This window comes from Aulostomus chinensis, chromosome 4, assembly GCF_037954235.1.
Source record: "Aulostomus chinensis isolate RoL2024-O1b breed Wild chromosome 4, RoL_Achi_v1.0, whole genome shotgun sequence".
Taxonomy (NCBI): domain Eukaryota; kingdom Metazoa; phylum Chordata; class Actinopteri; order Syngnathiformes; family Aulostomidae; genus Aulostomus; species Aulostomus chinensis.
In genome coordinates this window covers 15760870-15776646 of record NC_141323.1, presented here as the reverse complement: position 1 = coordinate 15776646, position 15777 = coordinate 15760870, and the positions used below count along the sequence as shown (strand labels likewise).

Genomic DNA, 15777 nt, shown 5'->3' with positions numbered 1-15777 from the left:
AGGAGAAAAGAAATGCTGCAGTTGTGGCGGAGCTCACTGAGAATATCAACACTGCGGTGCCATTGCAGTTTTTTCCACTCAAACATCCGCTTGACACTCCAGTTTTTCAACTAAACCGCACAAGTCCTTTTCAGGATTTCTGTGGACCTTCTGCTTAAGCTAACTTTCTACAGAATTACAGAAATAGCCAGCAACTTCAAGCCTAATGCAGACATCTGGGCACACTTAGAACTGCAATACTCTGACCCTGAGCTGTGTAATTCAATGCTGAAAAAAATGTGGTAAAAGGATGGGAATTTTGTTAAAACAGCACTCCAGTGATTTAGTATTGCCCTTATACACAGCTGGAAAACTCGCAAGGCCTGGATTATTTAAATTTAAGGAGAGAACGGTCATAAACGCGCCTCAGATATCCTAACTTATGACTACGAAAGACCTAGAAAGACTAGGTAAAAGGTCCAAATAACAGTACTTCTCTTAACTTGGGATGTGCCACTGATGTGTGCTGGCTATGCCGACCAAATTTTTGCATATTGAGATCCAGATCACAAGACAGACGAAGTAATACAAAGGGAACACTGTAAATGGAGTGTTAGATCAATGTACAAGTCATACTCAAATAGTCATCTTGTATTTCTCTTATAGTATCAGTCTTTTCAAATGTGTAATGCAGTCTTGCAGGCAGTAATATCAAATCCAAGAAATGGTAAGCCTAGTGACTAGGAATGCTCATTTTGAAGTTTTTCCCGACTGTTAACAGACCATCAACTATTTGCCAATTGGATTATAATATATGATTTAGAATGGATGAGTCATGGCCCATTAAACACATTACCAATACAACTAACTTTTGATGTAAAAACAACAACAACAATGAAAAAAAAAAACAGTGAATCCTCCAGTTCTGTGCGCACCACATTCCTGCATCATAGGCTTGATCTCCTGTTCAACACCATTTTTTTTTTAGAACTTGTTAAAACAAGCTATTAAAACAGATAAACAACAAAATATACTTTGGATACTGCAGCACCCTCAGTTACCAGCTAATACTGGACATCCCTGCTACCAAAGTCACTGCCAAAATTTGATTTCATTTCACTTACTGAGTAGTACAGCCCTTGAAGAGTTAAAAAAAAAAAGTTAATATGTAAAAGTGGGGGTAACGTCCCCAAAATCTAAATGACTGGGCAAATAGAAGAGCAAAAGTAGGAGTAAGTGACCATGTTGATAACTTGACAAATTGTAGGTTGCATGCTCAGAGGAAATTAGCTACTCCTCATAGCCCCCAGGCCAAATGTCACAGTGGTAAAACCATTTAAAAAAATAAAACAACAGACAGATCATGTTTATCTGTAAATGCCTTGCCTGTTATTATATAAGACTGCAGCAATGCATTTAGAGAGCTCACTGAGCAGTAGAGTATGCTTCTCCACCCACTGGTATGTTAATTACAACATTAATTCAAATCAAAGCCCAGTAAACTGAATTCTAACTGACGTGGAAGGTCTTTGGTGATACCAACCATTATGTGCTTAGATAGAAAATAGCTGTTGCAATGTCATAATAAATTACATTTAACTTACTCCAAACAAGCCATGCTTGAAGTCTTACACTCTGAAAATTAGTCTAAGTAGATCGGCTGGTACATGCATGCACAGCTGTAACAGGAAAGTTCAGCAAAACTTCTTTGGGTGAAAAAAAAAAAGAGCTTGAAAATGTGGAGGATTAGCAGAGGATTGGCTTAAGAGGTTTGAGAAATAACCATCCAACTAATTAGAAATCCCTTTTCAATTGTCAAGCTTCTGTAATCCCAAGCCAATGACGAATGAGCTGATTGAAACTATTAAGTATCAAAACGCAGTGGCTGTGTACCAAGTGGAACACCACTTGCTTTAAGGGGAAACAAAATGTGGACCAAATTAACCTTGCTACCACAACCAAAGCAGCAAAAATTAGGTGAAAACTACCTATATTTCATCACAAGATTAATATTGCAGTATAGTACATAAGGGTGCTGTGGCTCAGGACCTTGTGGCCGTCTATTAATCAGAATGTTATTGGATGAGCTGAAGGGCACCTTGTTTTACCATTATATGATTATAGATACAGACGACAGCTACCCAAGACTTTGAATATTACTGCTTGAAACTGTAATTTATGCGGTACTGTTATCTTAACGCCTGCAACAAGCATGAGAGAGCAAGGCCTCAAACAGTCACACATGTTGTATATGCTGGGTTGAATGAGCAAAGGAGGACACCTACGTACTGTGTGAAACAGCTAATGTCACTCATGCTACAAATATGACAAGGCTCTCGAGGCCAACCACTTTGACAAAGCCTCATGCATGTCACTCACTGCATGTGGCAACTTACTCGCTATCTCTCTCAGTCAAACTCCTAATCAGCAATTTCTCCTTATGGGGTGTACTTGCCTGTGTAATAAAAACATGGGAAGCAGCAAGAGAGAGAGAGCATGATATGCCTAAAACTATCTTGTTGTTTAAAATAAATGAAAGGTCAAGAATTAAAAACAAGGGCATTTTCACAACTGTCATCTTGTGTCTGGCTGAGTCTGGAGTTTCTTCCCCTTGCTGAGGTGAATTTGGGCCACTGTAAAAGCAACAATCACACTTGGGGGGTTGATTAAATGAACCAGACCCAGGTTGGTACTGTTAGGTAGTGGTATGAATGTGATCTGATCTGAATATGACTCAACTACAAGGAGAACACTTCAAGTATGGGATTAACGGCTCCTTTAACCAGATGATCTCTTTTCTCCCGCAAAAAGCGATAGATTATGCACTTTTCTACATTCAGAAATAGATGATAATAATTGAGCACGTCCAAAACACAGGGCCTTGTTACAGTCTGCAGTGTCTCGTCTTAGAAACATCTGAGTAATACATGAATGTTCTCATTTGGTTTGTTGCGTTGTTCGAATTCATTTTTTTTTCCTCTCCTGAGCCAAGGGGGAAAAAGCTCAGTTTGTGAGTTCGATTGATTCTGACCAGACCAAACAAACTCCACGTGTGATAATGCCTTTAAAGAGCTCAGTAATGATTCTTGCTAGAATGAGAGATGATCTGTGCTGTTGTATAGCAGGGCATTTATGACATTCCTTTTGGTTTGATGAAGCCCAGGGAATTTTTTTTTTTCTCGCTTTGAGAAACTGCATACAGAGGACTGCTGCTGCTACAGTGAATATGTGGTGCCGTTTTAATCTGGGATCAAACTGAAAATCCCCTCCCATAAGAGTTCAGTCAAGGTCATACTGGCGATTAGGCAGACTGTCTATGGAGAGATACAAACTGAAACAGAGAGCACAAGAGTGGTAGAATAGGAGAAAAGGACAGTGTTGTCAACCACCGTCGCCTGAGTGGAGCTCGAATGCAACCCAACGTGTAATTTTTCCAAAACGCTTGGCATGGCACGATTCTAAATGGGGAAGAGTTTGATGACGAAACACAGAATCACTATGCTAAAGATGAACTCACTCCTTCCATAACATGTTCAAGTCATTACTTCCCAGCCTTAAAGCCTCCTGTTTTGTCCGCCACATGTGGGACATTAACCTGCTTGCAGCCTGGTGCTGTGCCCAGGCAGACAGCTGGTCTGTCTGAGACTCACAGACACGCACACACAAGAGACACAGAGGTGAAAAGGGAGAGAGGGAGGGTGTGAGGGACATATCCACAGGCCTTGAAATAGAGCAGGACTGGCCCAGGTCAGAGCCAGCCTGCCTGGCCACCTGTCTGGCATATGAGTTTTCCAAGGAAGTGATGTCAAGGTATCCACACTGTGGATGACATGGTTAATGACACGCCTCCAAACTATGTGCACCACATGAACATTCCAACAGTACTTGATACCATCACTGTTGGGAAAACATCTTGTATTTGATGCAATTCAACAACAGTCAGCAATTTAAGGGAAGTGGAGGTGTTACCGTACCATCTATAGGTGAGGTTTTTAAACGATTGCAGAGTCCTTGAATATCCCCATAAGATTCCCCAATTTTGGTTATTGCCTCTGTGCCTCTCAGTTCCATTAGGGAGCGCAGTTCTTTAAGCGTGCAGCCAAACTCTCCATCGTGGTTGGCCTCCACCATGGAGTTCTTCACCCCACTGTACGAGTTGTTCGCCATTGTCTCACCACCTCCCCACTCGAGGGTAAAGAGCGTTGTTGCTTCAAGTGAACAGTGGAGGTAAAAAAAATAAAAATAAATTAAAAAAAAAAAGTGTTGTCCTGGAAAAGCTTAAATCCTTAAGAGTGTGAACAGAGTGGTAGCTCCCATAAACAGCTGACAGGCCCTTCAGAGGCAGCTGGAGTCATATGCCAGGTAGAAGTGTACGGTTATTACAAAACAAGCCATTTCCCTTGGAGAGGCGAGTTCCTAGTCTTTCAAGGTGACTCAGGATCACCCACAGAGCCGGAGATCACCATGCATGCAGATCTGAAAGAGAGGAGCAAACAACTGTCAGTAGTGACACTAGCAAACAGTTCATGCACAGCAGGGTTTGGAATACAACTGATATCAAACTCATCAACATTGGCTGATTTATGGGCAAACTGTCTGGAAAAAATACTTTCAGTAAACTTAATTATATGATATATGACAATGCTAGTGCCAACATTAGAGCTTGATCATGACCCAAGCTGTCCTTTTCATCTCAAAGTGTATTTGGACAATTGCTTGGAAAGGAAAATATCTAAATGAGATTCTCAAAAACTTTTCTGACAAACATATTAGAGGGCTTCATTTTGACCTCTAAAATATATATTTTTCCCAGCAAGCAAGCGATCAGCTTTTGTCAAAATACATTTTTATTGTACTTCAATACACTTTTCACTTGGGGAGTGTTACCTGTAATGCAAGGTGGATCCCAAGAAGCAATATGAAATCATTTTTTTCATTTAGGTTGTGCAATGTGATGTCACGGTTTGTCTCAATTTCTGTTGTCATAGAACTACACTACAAAATGATACTCTGCGATTCTGTCACATGCTCTTAACCGTAGTCAAAACCAATTAACCAATTTAAACAACATATTTGTAGTTTAAGCGCAAAAATCTTAATCTGCAGTACTCAAAGCTGTCAAACAAATGCGGTGATGTATAATGAACAATTGTGTCCTCCAGAGATGCAATATGGAAATAAAAGACACTAGTACAAGTACAGACGTTGAGTACGTATTACGTACTACGTTAGATTCCAACATGCAGTACTGAGGAAGGCATTACACTTTCACAGCAGCAGTTCCCAACCAGCAGTTCCCTCTTTAACTGGCCCAGGTGAATTCCTTTCATCTCATCATATCTATTCTGGAGACTCAACAACAGTATTGTGACATATCTAACAATTTAAGTTGGTCAGAAAAGTCCAACAGCTTCTCTGTGGATGCACTGTTGGACTAACATGGTGAGCTGGGACCAACTGACTGATTACCTCAGGAGAAGCCTTCTGTTAAATCTAATTAAGACTATTTGTGGCATCAGGGAGCTCCATGGTGCTCTACATGGGAGAGTCTATTCTAATGGGAGACTGCTGTCCATTCAGCTTTATTGAGTTTAACACAAAGAGGCTGGTCAATTCATGCCAACCCAAGTTGAAAGAAATGTGCGACGAACACGAGTATGCAACATGAAAAGGGCTGAAAGCACAGCAGCTGGCAACATGTTTGATTTTATTTTCGTCATTGATTAATCTGCAGATTATTTTCATGAGTAATGGGTTCAGCTTTTAGTCCACAAAATGTCAAGAAAATACGAATGCACATCATAGTTTCCCTGAGCCAAAAGTGATGTGTTCATATGGATTCTTTTGTCCACCCAACAGTCCGAAGACTCGAACGCACTTCATTTCCTGTCATGATTATCAAGAAGGTCAGCAGACAAGAAAAGCAAATGCTTTTCTAGGAAATTAAAAAGAAATTGAATGATCTCCCAGTGACTGATAAATGTTCAAATTTGCTAACTAAATTAGAATGTGTGTCTGACATGTTACCAGGATTTGGCTTATGCAAACTTCCCTACTGCGTTGCATTTAACATCAGCACGGTCACACACATCCAGATTGCAGCCTCTGATTGGTTGATAAGGTCAAACAAAGGCATCAAGGGCTTGCTCTTGGACTGCTAACTGCAACAAAATGTGGTTCAACATGAAAATCCTGGTAAATTATCACAGAAGAGAGTCGGACGGATTTATTTTACAAATTCTCCCAAAAGACACAGCATTTCAAGAACTAAACAACTTCTGAGAGGGATATGATTGCAGTGGAGGCCATGTTGGAATGCCACATTAGTATGTTTCTGGGCATAACTTTTTTTTTTTTTTTTTTTTTTTTTTTAAAGGAAAGTATTAAAGAGGCAAAGACCGCAGGAATTATCGGCTTTTTAAAGATGGTAAGAAAAAAAACAAATCAATATTGTCACAATTCCAGTTGAGAGAACACCATTCATTCATTTGTACACCAAACAAAACTTCAAACATGAAATTCTAAACTGATATACCTAATTCCAAATATGTCAGAATACAAAACTGGGACACAGATGCACAACAATAAAAAATGTAGCTTTTATTATGCTGACTGCACAAATGAAGGCTTGCAGCTTATTCCATTGAGATTCTTGGAAACTATTCTGTCACATGTTGAGATTCTATTTGGAGCCATCTGCCATGGAAAACAGGACAGAATTTATTATTTATTACACAGCATAATTGCAGGGCCGAGTGAATTACAAAGGTGGGAGAGATAACAGAAATCAACAGAGGGGAAAAAAACAACATGTTTGTACCTCTCCTAATCACCACGAGGTGTTATCTTACACGCAAGACATTTAATAATTCTAATAGCACATACAATATTGCCATGTCAGCTACCATCATATGCCAGCAATTATCATTAAGCACAAAACTGAGAGCATGAAAAAGATTTCCTTGAGTAAAAACGCCAACTTACTAACAAGTGTGAATACCTTCAAGGCTGCAGTACCTTATTTGATTCCCTAAAAAACAACACTCGATAAATTGCATACCTATGTTGTTGTAGAAACGACATCCAACTGTGGTCGAATCCAAACATTGACGAAGAAATCTCCTATCTCTTGGAATACTTTTAATGATTAATGATCATTGCTGTGGTCTGTAGAAGTTCTGCAGAAGTTCAATAGCAGCTGAATATCACTAATCGCAGCAAGGCCAACAACACAGATGGGAATTGATGAGATTGCATTTATACCATTTAGGTTATTGATTCTGCTTATCAGCCTGATTCCTTATCGATTCTATCACTGATTCTTTATAAATTTTCGGTCTGGAAAAAAGTAGGCATACAAGGTGTCAGCGTTAAAAAAAACAAAAAACAAAACTCAACCTACCTAGATGGGTTCAACACATTAAATATACCTGGGAAAGCTATATTAACAGCTGGGAGCCCAGTTTTTAATCTTATATCCAGCTGAGAGCACGAGACAATCAGGGGCCGATTAGACAACCTCCCCTCGCTCTACCCCCCTTGTTCCTTCTGTTATTGCAGTGAGGCAGCAAGAACACCCTGCATGTTAAATTTGAATTGGACATGTATATATTATCAACATCCAGGCAAAACAAGAGTGTGTCTGAATGCAGAGGGGAAAGGGTATACCAACTAGGAGTGATACCTGCTCTGTTTAATTAATGGAGTAAATCACACCTTTTCAGTATAAATATTTTCAGTATCAATCTACTTTTAGGATTTGTCATTTCTTTTTCCTGATCTGAGGGAATTACAGCGTTGCTGATTGATTCACTACTGTTTGTTAGCTCTCCTAGTTTGATTGGTTTACTGAAATTCGCACTGTATTCCACCAATAAAAGCAAAGCAGACGGCAATCATACATTGCTCTTCCTTGGATTACAGAGAGCGCTTGGTTGCATGAAAGACATGGACCTGTCTTTAATGCACGTGTAGAACCAGTGGGGTACAATGCAAGCGAGTGTGTGAGATGGTGAGTACTTTGGTTTGGTTCAGTAAGTGATACCTGATACTGTCCTGTACATGTACAGTTTGGGCTGTTTGTGAATAAACAAAAGCTAAGAGCTAAATTTGCTTGAGTGAAAAGATTCGTCCGGAAACGATTGACATTAAGTTGTTTTGTTTTTTTTAACAAAAACACAAATCTAAATATGAGATTCAAAATTTGGTATGAACCTTGGACGGACCATGTGCCGTCTTTAAGACCATGAGCCCTCTCCTACATTCACACCCCCTAACCTCATGAGCAGCCACAACGCCAAGATGAAGGAAGTGCCAACATTTGCTCGCTGCGACAGTTTCGGGTTACGGAACAGGTCACATGTCACAACAGTGGAAAATCATTGTGATTGGATCTCCAACTCAACAGCTGGCATGGTATGGTTGAATGACAGTGGCTAAAGTTAACCCCTTGCACACAACAGCCGCAAAACCCTGGCTCAGCAGCAACCATACATACAGTATGGTTGTCTCACCCAAGAGCCAAAGACTTGACTGTATCTCCTCCACCCAAGTTATTTCAAGCTGCTATCACACAGATGTGGATGAAATCTTCCACCCAGAAATCTGTACAAACTGGAAAAAATTAGCAAGAACAGTGGTAGGCATCTCAAAACGCATGTCTTTGTCTTTATGCGAAGGAAACCCTCTGGCAGTTTGTACATCGCCAGGTGCCAACAACTCAATGCAAGTCAAGGATCACAATTCTAGGGATCCCTCTGCAATGGAGCTGCCTAACGGGAGGGATGGTATTTTTAGCTTTCCCCAGACCGCCCCCTCCCCCCACTGCTAGCCGTTGCTGAACTGGGTCAGGCCATGTAAATGTGGAGGGTACAAAGCAGAGACACCCAGCTCTCCTTGTGCTGCACGGCTCGCAGCTGAGAGTGCCACTTCACCTCATAGGCTGGAACCTCTACATGGCTCTCCAACAGTCATGCTGCCAAATCATACGAACGCGCACAGTCAGAGGTGTCACCAGTCAATGCACACATCATCATCTACAGGTCTTACTGCAATTATTAAAGGACATTTTACAGAAAAAGAAAATCTAATGGCCAGTTATGCTGGGAAAGAAATAAGAAGGAGTATACACAGGTAATACAATTACTGTACAGTAGTACCCTTTATTTAGATATCTATAAAATATTTTTCTTCATTAGGGGAGTAACAGTCCATACCTCAGTTTTGACATCATGGTTCTGTATATTTTTGGTAAAGAAAACCCCAAATTGCTTCCTTTTATTAGACAGTGGTTTACTGAATAATTCACAGTAATTTTGAGACAGAATACCGCTGAAACCAGCTGCAAAATCCTACCTATAAGAAGTAAAATGTCCTCAAAACATAACATAATACGGATCTCAAACATCCGAAAATTCAAGGCACAGTGCTTTGATCACTAAGTGACATGGAGGACAGGTACGCAATTCAAGACTGTGGATAATTGTATACTTGTGTCTGACTGGTTACACCCTTATCTTTACATGTACATTTTATTATACAATTACATTCTGCAGACAAAAACTACCCTTCCTTTTTGTTTGACATGAAACACTGCAGGTGTTTCAAGCTACTCAAATAAATCATTGCTCTTTTGTTCTTGCTCCAAATGACATGTACACTTTGTTTTATGGAGGACAGTATGATCCAACATTTTCCCCTTGATAAAAAAAGTGTGACGCAGCACACATATCGCTGCACAAGTTAGAAGCAGAGACAGACAGAGGGTTTAAACTCTAGCATCCTTTAATTAAAACAAAGGATATATAAAAAAAAATTCTCTGATTAACAAATAAACACGTGGACTGTGAGGTCATCTATACATCTGAAGAATCAACAGTAGATTGCTGCAGGGTGCTTAAAACTGCATTTTCTAGCACCTCTCAAAAAAAGTAACATATAACCAAGACAAGTCAAATAAAGATGAACAATAAAGCCCTGCTGATGACACCAAAGCCCAGCTGATGAAAACGCTGGGCACCTGATATAAGCTGAAGGTAAAGTGGGTAGCATCGACAAACTCAGGTTACTAATCCCACAAAAGTTACAAGTATTGCAGTGTTGTTTCACATCAATATCTCTTCTAATCGGCATGCGGCAGATGTCTGTGCTACAAGTGAGGTGTCATCAGGGGCAATTATTTCCTTCACAATCAACAATTTCAGATCATTCCTGAGCCCTCAAATACTACCTTGTTAACGTTTGATTAAAAATGAAGTGGAAAACTTTTTAAACATAATTTAAAAAAAAAAGACATAAAAGTTGTGTTATTTACTAGAATAATCAAACAATACAGCGTCAAATCATGAAACTCCAAATAGATAAAAATCAAATGTTTCAAATCTATTTTTTAGTCCTGTGGATAAAAATTATAATGGTAAAATTGGTCTACAATTATGTGGAGGATTTTTTTTTTCCATGAGAATGTAATTGCACCATCAAAATCTCCCAGTGCTACTCAAATAACATAAAGGCTTGTATATTGTAATGTTTGTTCTTAAGAGATACAAAAAAAAAAAAAAGATGATTTTATTCCGCAGAAGCGAAGTCCTTTATAAATGGGAAGAAAAGCATCTTTCAGGGAGCCACTTTGAAGATGGGAAGCTCTCTTGTGTTCTTTATTATGTGTGATTCTACATAGCAGGTCAGCGGCCTGAGGACATACTGGCCTGCCATTTACTGACATAGTCTGACGTTACCGTCCAAGTCTTTCCAATTTCAGGATGTTCTGTTGCGCAGCATTACACTCATTTCCCGGAGATCTGAGTATGCGCATATGCATTATAGACGAAAAGAAGGAAGCAAGTGGAGTCTGACAGGTGATGAGAAAAGAACAAGGTTGTTAAACAGCACTTTAACATCCATTCTGTGGATGTCTGCCTACACTGGCAAGGTTAATTTGATTTTTTTTATTCCAAATAAAACTAGTATTTTAACACCAAATCTCATACTTAATTATAAACTACTTTCAGCTAGAGCTGCTCTTCTATGGTAAGAAAAATCATAGTCACAATCATTTTGCTCAGGATTGACAACTGGTTACAAAAGACCAAAGACTCGCATTTCATCCCCTTGACTTGAGCTGCACCAAACACGCCAAAGCCACCTGGCTAACCAGTATTGGGCTATTTGGGGAGGGTGAACGAGAGGGATGCACTTGATGTATAACATAAGCCAAACCAAGAACAATTGAATTAACTGCCCAGCCTGACCTTTAGTCCTGAGAGGGGTTTTATTCAACCACTCAAGCCTTCCTGCACTCCTGCATGTCATCACTGGACTGCGGATGGATTCTAGTCTCTGCAACCCAAACACAAGAACTTGGACAAATATATTTTGAATTAAAAATAAACTGCTTGCGACATACAAATTCGGTAGAGAACAACTTACATGCCGTAAGTACAGTAGTTATGACCTTACTTTGTCGGCCCTCAATTGATTTGAAATCCAACAATCCAATCAGTTTGAAATCATTCATAATCCTTGCGCGTGCACGCCACCAAACAACGCTTACATTCAGCAGCTGGAAATAAAACCATTAGCCTACTGTGAGCCTTTCTCTAGGAGCAATGACAAGATCAATGTTGTCAAATGTAAAATGAATTTTCACTTACTTTATTCAATGCAGAAAAGACTGCTACTTTGAGGCTTAAGATATACATATTAAACGTATGCCTGTGCAAAGTCAGAATTTTGAAAAGAAAGAGAATTTCTTATTTTGTGTTCTGCAACAGAAAATAATACATACACAGTATAATGTCAAATGGTGTTATGTAATGTACTGTTGGCACAGTGTACTATTTAAGGTAATAATATTACTTGCAAAAGGAAGCGAGCAATAAATTACATTTTTTGAGAAATGAGGCCAAGGTTGGCCACATGCCATTATAAATGTAGCACTGTGGTGCAACAGAGACCAACCTACAAACCATATTCTCCACATGAAAGGGAACATCCTGGTACAGACCCTAGCAACAATTACATCATCATTTTAAAAAGGGACAATGCAGAACTGCACACATTTTTAAAGCACTACTCCCAGCAAAATCTTGAGTCATACCACAACTATCAAAAAAAAAAAAAAATAGAATATCACAATATGCCTATTTTTCCTAAACTATAACCTACCCTTGAGCTGTGATGCATATTCAAAAAAATGCCACCGAAACTGTTGAGACTTATCTTGAAGACCTACCACAACTGTAAACTTTTTGGCTATCCTGACACCATTGTGTAAAGTAGCCGTAAGTTGGCCCCAGACTTTTCTCATGCTAAAATGACAGAAGACATCTGAGCAAAAAACTCAAGACAAGAGTGGAAGAGTTATACTTCATAGAGAAATTATTTCAATTTTCTTTTGAATTCTATGAAAACCATCCTCATCCTCTATTTCGTAGTTATCATGGGAATGTGAAGCCACGCACCCCCCCCCCCCCCCCCCCACTTTTCAAAAATGCCATAACAGAAATGTCTGGTAGACCGACTGCAGCATAGTTAGTCATCAAAACAGCCAGAAGGTCTAATTCATTATGTCATCTGGTGTGTGGCTTATAATTATTCTAGCGGACAGAAAAGGTTTATAGAATAAATTGAGCCAATAATTCAGATTACCTCTGTCTTTAATGTAAATGCCACTGTTCTTATGCAGAAAATGAACTTTTAACTTTAGAATACCTGTGTTGTTACTTGTCTCTTTTGCTCCAACTGGCAAAATTTGAATGAATACTAACAATTGTGTGCAACTACAGATAACTCGAGGTTACATTCGAATAACCTTGGACTTACAAGCCACACAAAAAACACTGATAAGCAAAACTCCATCATAAGTAAATAGTATAATAAATGCATTGTGCTCAGTACTTCAAACTTGGACAATAATTTGCTTCCAATGTAAGTTTACATGGGGCTCAATGTCACCCTAGATTAATGACCCACAGAGGGAAAACGCACATAATAATGCCCCAAACTAGAAACTTCTACTAATAAACAGCTTGAAACAAGAACAAATGTTGAAACTAACAATTATCAATATTTAATTACATTCTGTGCTTGTAAATGATTCATGAGGGGAGCCTGACAATTAAATGAATGGACCTATCAAGCAGCTGCGAGGGGAACTCCTCCATGATGGTTAGGGACATACTTGAGAGGCTGTCGAGAAGAAAGCGTACTCAGTATACTGCATTACTACACAACACCGATGCCAACATAAAACTTCCATGTTGTGAGAAGCAAACAGAATTTGTTAAAACAGCAAGCTGAGAAGAAATCACATCTCCAGTTTTTAAGCTTATATGAACAACAAAAAAGATGACGACCTTTACACGTAGTCTTCAAAGTTTTCTGGATTACGAATGTGAGCAGGGATCACTATCTGAAAGAACCACACGGCTAAGGAGGGTCTGGTCTGCAAGATAAAACCACTTTCCAAAACAAGAGTTAACAACTACTGACTCATATTCTTTGTTGGTCAAGCAGAACAGGCAGTACTGTCAACAGCCAATATGAAAAAGCATGATATAGCAGGGATTACAAAGAGATATTCTTGTCATTCTTGAGTGACGACAGCCATCAAAGTTCAAAGGCCTTATTCACAGCACCATAATGTGTTTACTGGTGACTTATGTCAATTATTAGACAAACCCTGAGCCTCTATATGCTGGGCAAGACACTTATAATTAAATATAACTACTTATTAATTAGAGGCGTAAATGATAACTTTTTGGAACAAAGACATAAAACATAATGATATCACAGTCTGCCAAGGTATGATTTGATACAATTGAGGAGGCTATGAGACAATATATGCCCATGATACTCATATCATCAATTCACAGTGACTAATGTCTGGTTTTACAATTCCATCCTGGGTTCCTAAAACCAATGAAATCATTCAATTAAGTATAAAATAAAATTCTTTTTTTTTTTAAAAAGAAGAAAATAAAGCAGACTGCAGAAAAAATACAGCTGACATGCCACGGGAACTTCAAAATAAAAGTGTACATAAGATGGTGGATCATTGATATGTTCAGATTTTACGACACCTACATTGTATTGTTGGTCATTGAGTCAATGTATTGATACATATTGTTACACCTCTACTATTTAATTATTCTTAATTTGGTTACACCGAGGAAATCCTCACAGATTCCCAATTAGACAGAAAAAACCCTTCATCTAACATTTACCCTACATGGGAATATATGCTTAGTACAATGCACCTGGAGTTGCATTGCTATCACTATGTCATGCAGTACATCTATTGATAACTTCTACTGTAAATGGAGCACCAAGTATCATTTTGTTCTGAGCTCCAGATAATTTAGGATCCGTTTTGACAGAGTAACAAAACTATGAGAATTCACAGTAAAAAAACAACAACACACTAAGATCGGTGCTGCAGCAAGCCTGGTGATGTTTAATTGGATAAGGAGTGATCCCTTTAACTAGACGCCAAAAGGTGCTCAGTGACTACAATCCATATATACCAGGAAACTAACCTACACGAAATAAAGACGGGAAAATACATTACATTATCAAACAGGGTCATAAGTGTAGATTCAATGCGTTTTCAGCTTGCAATGTTTAGAAGGCGAAGGGGATACTTAAAGGCATCTAGCATAGGATAATATTAAATGTTCGCATTGATAAAATCAATTGAACTGTTTTAAATATGTCATAACTCGCATTGGTTAAAGTTGCTGGGAATATTAAACCGGCACCGTGCACAAGTGAGTGTTCCTCGAAGCGCTGCCCGGTTGAGTCTCGGGCGTTTGGGGGTTGTAAGGAGAACCGACAGGTAGCGAATAATGTGAGGGGACAGCAGGCGACAGGGGAGCAGAATCAGGCGTACCACAGGCAAAATTATAATGTCCGACAAGGTATTTAACTTTAACAGCGAAAAACACGATCCTTTTTTAACAGTGACAGCTGACAAAAATGCCTCTGCTTGTTCCCCAAGTAGTCGCCGAGAGCAACCGCAACGCGTGTACACCACCCGGTCCAGGCTGGGTCACGATATTAGCCCACTAACGCGATCTTCCTGCTTGTAAAGACGCCTACGCCGCGTCAAACACCCTGAATGACAAGTCGAAAACGTACAGTAAAGCAACTGAAAATTGGAATGACAGAAAGGAAACGCAATTTACTCCCTAGTATCGATGAGAAATATCCATTTAAAGTGAGCTGTCATTCGTTATTTCATACGTAAAACCAAACAAAATGACGAGTCTCCACGCTTTAACGTCAAACTACTGCCCACGAGATGACCGGGGCGCGTGGAGTTAAAATACAACGTCCCACGCTAGCGCGTAATGTTAGCCAACTAGCCCCCAGACGTTAGCTTATGCTGATGGTAAAGAAGGAGAAAATACAACAAAAAAAAACAACCCAAAAACAAACAAACAAACAAACAAAAAACTGCTCTCAACACATAGAGAAGTCGAAAAACTTAACCGGAGCAAATGGAGAAGTGAAAGCAAACTAAGAAGACGCCGAGTGTATCTTGCAGCATCCTGGCTGATTAGCTCCCGGGGCTGGAGAACGAGACGCCCAATGTCAGTATATATCTAAGATATAACGTTAGCTAATGTTAGCTTGGTATAAAGCTAACTACCCACCAGTGCTGGCCCTCGTTGATCATTACACCCAAAAAATAAAAAAAAATTTAAAAATGAAGACTCCACCGTTCAGTGTTGTTTACTGCAAGGCTCAAGACACTTTGAAGCAGTGTGTCATTTCATCGTGCTAGCACAGAATTAA

At 39.3% G+C, this 15777-nt stretch overlaps 1 protein-coding gene across 5 annotated transcripts in view; it reads right to left on the bottom strand.

Moving 5' to 3' along the window:
• atp2b1a (ATPase plasma membrane Ca2+ transporting 1a) overlaps nt 1–15777 on the bottom strand; it is a 41156-nt gene that overhangs the window by 25093 nt on the left and 286 nt on the right. For 3 of the 5 annotated variants that reach the window (XM_086202061.1, XM_086202057.1, XM_086202060.1), the window contains exon 2: nt 3954–4455. In XM_086202061.1, coding sequence (XP_086058187.1) covers nt 3954–4146 — 193 coding nt within the window. In that variant the 5' untranslated portion in view covers nt 4147–4455. Of the gene's footprint in view, nt 1–3953; nt 4456–11228; nt 11317–15635; nt 15739–15777 lie in introns of those variants that run through there. The other 2 variants (XM_086202058.1, XM_086202059.1) reach the window with 2 other exon arrangements.